We start from the raw sequence: 6,103 nt of genomic DNA on the forward strand, positions 1-6,103 counted from the left end.
CTAAAAAAAAAAAAAAAAAAAAAAAATATATATATATATATATATATATAGGTAGGTAGGTAGCTAGCTAGCCAGATGGGTGAAGGGCCTCGCGCAGAATACCACGCTGGTGATAGCAGCTGTAACACTTCGCGTTAGTTGTCGAGCCGCCTGGCCTGGTCAGCCTTTTCCCTACCGTTTCATACGCACGTGGTCAATGCCACCTTCTTCACCCATTGTAAGTTCCTTTCCGTGTTAGATCGATCTAGTCGTGTGGTCGAAGCGGGTTCTCCTATGTCCGCATGTACATCTAAGGGCATACTCTTATTATGCTGCTATCCTCCAATCGTCGACGTCTGCAAAGTCGGGTTGGTACCTACGGTCCACTTGTCGTTTTTTTTTTTTAAGTAGGACTGCCTGCTGGTGAGAGCAACTCGCCGGTAAATATGTGCTCTTCATGCTATACAGTCACCCCCCCAAAAAAAAAAAAAGAAAAAGAAACAAACGGAACGAACGGAAAAAAGAAAAAAACGTCACTTTCGCTTTACTGCTTAACCAATCTTCCAACATTATATGCGTCATTTTAGCAAGCAGGGCGAAATTCTCATCCCCTCGTGACGCACATCAATTTTTTCCCCCCCTCTTGTGCACTGCGCAAATTTCATGTGCCTTTCCGTGTATCATATCTCATTTTTGCAAAAAAAAAAAAAAAAAAAAATTCTTCTTCTTTTGGCGAAAAGGATAAACATGTTGGTTTATCTTATAGAGTAATTTTTCTTTTTTTTTTTTTCCATTTCGGCAGGGTAAAACAATTGCTAGTTCACACGGCAAGGGAGATTTACAAAAAGGTAACACGCTGCGCTCACTTGTTCGAATCGACAGAGTTGTACATGTACAAAAAATATGTTCCTTCATACAGATATGAATACACTTGAACGTACGTACATACGTACGTAGTTACGCGTGAAAACTCCTCCAGTTTTGCAATTTCATGGGTTTGTTTCCCACGCTTTACGCTGCAGCAGGGACTTGACGCGTTGTTATGTTCGGAGGTGCCTTCCATAACTACGCTCTTTGCTTTGTATTAATCAAGAGTCGCGAACGTAGCAGCGTATGCAACGTATACACGCGCGTGTTCATCCCTGCGTTGTCGTGCCCAAACGAAGAGATAGAGTAAATGGCGACGTCACTGAACCTGTTGAGAAAACCGAATGGCTCCATTCCGGCCGTTTTTAATCACAAGGTAAAAAAAAAAAAATACACACACGCGTACATAAATGCATACATACATACATACATGCGCACATGTGCTGGCGGAGAGGTGGAAGCGAGCGGACACGAAGATATGAAGCACACACCCCTTTCAGGAGACACACCTCACCCCTGCGACGATGAATTCCCTTTTTACAGGTGTTCGGAAATATACTGAAGTTTAACACGAACAAGCAGAATAATTTGGCCGGTAACAATGTGAGTAACCAGCTGGGAACGCAGACCGTGGGGGAACACCTAGACAAAGGCAACGCCCAGTTTAAGTACTGCCCCTACTTGAAGCCCCTGGACATCAAGGGAATTAAGAGGGCCGACCGGAAGTTCGACTACAACAGCAGCTACTCATTTATGCTGGCGCAGAAAGATTTTTCAGCAAATCCGCAAAACAGGAACTTCCTCACGCACTGCTTGTACAACGGGATGAAGATCCCCCTGCCCCCCAGCAGATACAAGTTGGCACAATATGTAAGGAGTGGGAGCGTTGCAAAAAATTGGGAGCGAGTTGCGAAAAAATTGGGAGCGAGTTGCGAAAAAAATATGAATGAGTCATATTATTTGGGATTTTTTTTTTTTTTTTTTTCGCCATTTTGGCTAGCTCATTGCCATTTGGCCCCCCATGCTGATCCGCTTCTTCCCCTTTTCTTCCCCCAGGTGGACGTTAGGCTGGACGTGTTTTCCCCCTTTATAATTACCTGTGTGATATGCCTCCCGTTTTTTTTTACGGACTTCATGTAGGAAAAATGAAATAGCAAAAGATGGCGCACAGTGGCGCAAATGTGTGAAATGTGCAAAGTGGAGACGAGGGGCTGCCAAAAGGGAGATGCGCCTATTTTAATTGCCAAGCATAGGAGCGTTGCTGCCCCCACACGTGTGCGTTTCACGTGTGCTTTTCACGTGCGCTTTTCACGTCTGCACTGCTACACTTGTGTGACCCTTTCCCCCCTTGCCCATTCCTCGCAGGTGGTCCGTACCGGAGAAAAGTTCCGCGCACTAATCTGTTGCCGCGTTTCGCATTTTAAGCATCCTTTCCCTGATGCCCGCTGTGTGTGCAGCACGGAGGACGTGAGCCGTGTCACGCGCGCCCCGTTCTGACTGCCGTGCTGTCAGCGGTGCCATCTGTCGTGTGCCCCCTTTTTTTTTGTTAACACTTGGCCCGCGCCATGGGGAGAGGAAACATCACCGTTTCGATGGCCACCCAGTGCACACTGCACCTCGTAATGTGTACGTATGTACACGTCGTCCCATTTCCATGCACATGAAAGGACCAGCTGAGTGGTCCGTGCTGCCTGCAACTAGACTGATCATGTGTGCCACTTCAAACTTCAAAGACGTAAAGCGGAAGAAAAAGAAAATAAGAAAAAAGAGAGAGAAAAAAAGAGAGAAAAAAAAAAGAACAACCATTTTGCGAAAGTGTGTCCACGAACGGGCTTATGCATTTATGTACCTCTGTTGCTAAGTGTACATACACCCTTTGACTATAACGGGACATGAGGCCACTAATTTCTTTTGCCGAGGGAGCGTGAATGGCATATAGTTCCCACAACGCGTGAAGGCCCCTCCGCGGAGCAGCCGCTATACCTTCTTTTGCGTGTGTTGTTTTAAAAGAGATTAACTGTTTTTTTTGTGCGCTTAAAGGGGGGTGCGTCGTTCGCGCGCGATTACAGTGGCGATCACAATGTCGGCCACACTGGCAGTCGCTGTCGTAGTCGCAGTGACAATCAGCATAATACATGCGTCCTACGTCTGCCCCCTCCCCCCCCCGTGCGACGCGCAACAGTTCGCTCCAAGCATAGCCCAGTTGGCTCAAACCGCCACTATCTGCGCAGTTCACGGGATGTTTACTCCATCTTTTGGCTAAGCGCCCCTTGGAAGACTCACTACCAAAGGGGGGCTTGCTTGGTAGTTCCCCTCTTTGCAACCTCCCTCTGTCGTAAAAAATTCATGAGGTCCTCCGTCTCAACTCTTCTGCCCTCCATGTTGTTCCTCATTCTGTGTACTTTTGGAGTGTTCATGTTGCAAAATTTTTTTTTTTTATTTTTCAGGCAGTTAATAACGTTCTTTTCTTTGGCCATAATTTCGTTCTTTTGCAGAATTTTTTTTTCCTTCTTGTCCATGACGTACTGTTTTATCATCTGTTGTGGAGAGTCGTTAACCGATTGGTGGTACCATTTTCGCCGTGTTCCCTGTGTGCGTCACTTGGGATTTTCCTATTGTGTGTCGTTTTTCCTGTGTTACTGCCACGGTTGGTGCAGCTGCCCCAGTTTGCGGACGAACCGTTGTCCGCCGGTAGGGACGTGATCCATCCTGGGATCTCCCCTGAAGGGGGAAGCTTTCCGTAGTCCGCCCTGTTTGGCTCGAAGGGTTCGTTTTTTGCTAGCATCACGGGGGTCATCCCGTTGGTCATCCCGTTAGCCATCCCGTTAGCCATCCCGTTGGCCACCCCGTTAGCCATCCCGTTGGCCATCCCATTGGTCAGCTTCTTCCTCTTCGCCCATACAGGAGAACAACATTGCTGCCTTCTCCATTTTGCAGTTTTTCGTTGTCCCGGTGGTAAGCTCTCCTTCGTGGGGCTATTTGACGTGGCACAGTTACCCAGTTGAGTCGAGCTGCTCTTTTCATTTGTGTGTTCCACGAGTCTATGTGCCATCGAATGCGCCATCGAATGTGTCATCGAATGTGCCATCGAATGCGCCATCGAATGCGCTATCGAGTTGCCTCTCTCACTATGAGACATCCCCACCTCGTGGAGGACTCGATCGTTTCTTTTAATCTGTTGTACCCCCCGATCATCCTCATGCTGAATACTCCGCTGTGCATTGGGTTCGTTTCCTTTATGTGTATTGCTCCTTCCTCTCTTTCTCCTATTCTGCTGTTTTATCGGGATTAACAACAAGCAGTGGTCACTTAGCAAACTGTATCGTGACTTGGGGGGACGACAGGTACCTTTATTTTTTTTAAGGTGAAGCAGTATTGCGTTGCTGATGTGCATAAAGCTGGAGAGTAATTTCTCCACAGCGTCTGCCTTCACGGAGTCTGCCTTCAAGCCGTTTTTTATTTCGTACGTCTTGATTGGCTCCCTCTCCTCCTCGTCTTCCTCCTCCGCTTCTTCCTCATCCTCCGCTTCTCCTTCATCCTCCGCTTCTTCCTCATCCTCCGCTTCTTCCTCATCCTCCGCTTCTTCCTCATCCGCTTCTCCTTCTTCTTCCTCCTTGTGGCCCTCCTTTAGGAGGCTCCGTCTGCTATACTCCCTGTTCATCCTGCACGACTCGCAGCTGTCATTGTACAAAAAATTGGGACGCGCTTCCTCCATGTGGTTATTACTAGTGAGGACGCGTTCCTTTTTTTCTTCTCCTATTGGGTTCGCTCCGTTTGTAATGCCTCTGCTCGGTAAAGTGTGGCAGTTTGGGGTTCCTTCTGTCGTGCCCTTTGGGTGGGCACTCCCCTGTGTGTCTCTCCCCTGTGTGTCTCTCCCCTGTGCGTCTCTCCCCTGTGTGTCTCTCCCCTGTGCGTCTCTCCCCTGTGCGCTTCCCCCGCTGAAGGGAGAAGCAGATCCGAATTGGGAACTGACACCTTGGCTCGCCTGCTTTTCTGGACGGCACCAGTTGGTCCATTTAGCGGAGTCGATGGGGAGCCATCTCCCGTCCCGAACTTCCGTCCCCGAACAGAGCTGCACCGTCTTCTTCGCCTCCTGTTTCGGGGGGACTCCCTCGCAGCTTTGTGGCCTTTCCCTGCTCCATTTGTTTTCCCCCTCTCCGTGCGCGCACTCCTGTCGTTTTCTTTTCCGCCCTGCTCTCCACGGCTCTCCGTTGCTGCTGCTCCCATTATGCGGTTCGCTCCTGCCACTCCCTCCACTCGGTTCGCCCCTTCCAATCGGTCCACTCCCTCCACTCGGTTCGCCCCCTCCAATCAGTCCACTCCCCCCAATCGGCCCACTCCCTCCACTTTGCTCTTCGCTCAACTCCCTTTTTACGCTTGTTCCACCACCTCCCTCGTGGGCCATCCTGAACACACCTCCGTTGGCCTCTCCCTCACAGTTGGAGGAACTCGCCATGGAGTACCCCCCATTTAAAAACTGATTTAATGCCCCAGCGCTCTGTCCATAAATCCGGTGTATCTTTAGCGCTTCCTCAAAAACACCAAACTCATACGACAGCTTCCACAACATAGTGATGTTGAAAAATGGGAGGTTTGAGATACAAGCAGGAGGTTTTAATTTATGAGCCAAAATATTTTTGCAATCGGAAGTCTTTTCCCTGTACACTCTCCTGATCAGTTCCAACATGCACCTCCTTCCTTTTGCTCCTAGTTGCTTACAAAATCCTGGGTAATACTTTGGCCTTTCCATTTTTTGTCCTTCTAGACTGTGTCCCTGAGCTAAGGTGGGGTCACCATCGTGGACACCGCCTACCATTCGCAGCGTGGCTTCTCCGTTTTGCGTGGCATCTCCGTTTTGCGTGGCATTTCCGTTTTGCGTGGCATCTCCGTTTTGCGTGGCATCTCCGTTTTGCGTGGCATCTCCCTTTTTCGTGACTTCTCCCTTTTTCGTGGCTTCTCCCTTTTGCGCGGCTTCCCCCGTTAGTTCTTCCCCTTTTGGCTGTTTCGTTTGCTTGCTACCCTCAGTTGGGTGTTCTTTCTCTCCGGTACGCTGTCCCTGCGGGGGAAGGAAAAGCATCTCTGTGTGTAAGGTGCACATAAACGTGCGCAAGCAGGGAAGAAGTTAATCAGTTAAGCAGTTAAGCAGTTAAGCAGCTACTTCGCTAATTAGCTACTTCGCTACTCCACTACGCAGCAGTGTTGGGTCACTTGGCTGGCGGTTGCACCGGCACTGCGCCAGTTCTCCAGACCCACCTCG

The 6,103-nt window shown here is 49.2% G+C and overlaps 2 protein-coding genes across 2 annotated transcripts; one reads left to right on the forward strand and one right to left on the reverse strand.

The window, feature by feature from the left end:
* Positions 1-1,156: 1,156 nt before the first annotated feature.
* On the forward strand, positions 1,157-2,271 carry PCYB_123670 (hypothetical protein; the record flags this gene model as incomplete). The annotated part of the gene is made up of 4 exons (XM_004223700.1): positions 1,157-1,222; positions 1,390-1,716; positions 1,903-1,945; positions 2,213-2,271. Coding segments are annotated over 4 exons (495 nt in total), but the record flags the coding sequence as incomplete, so codon positions are not given.
* Positions 2,272-3,128: 857 nt separating this feature from the next.
* On the reverse strand, positions 3,129-5,596 carry PCYB_123680 (hypothetical protein; the record flags this gene model as incomplete). The annotated part of the gene is made up of 3 exons (XM_004223701.1): positions 3,129-3,383; positions 3,992-4,631; positions 5,310-5,596. 3 exons carry the CDS (start codon positions 5,594-5,596, stop codon positions 3,129-3,131), a joined length of 1,182 nt encoding a protein of 393 aa, XP_004223749.1.
* Positions 5,597-6,103: the final 507 nt, after the last annotated feature.

This window comes from Plasmodium cynomolgi, chromosome 12, assembly GCF_000321355.1.
Source record: "Plasmodium cynomolgi strain B DNA, chromosome 12, whole genome shotgun sequence".
Classification (NCBI taxonomy): Eukaryota; Apicomplexa; class Aconoidasida; order Haemosporida; family Plasmodiidae; genus Plasmodium; species Plasmodium cynomolgi.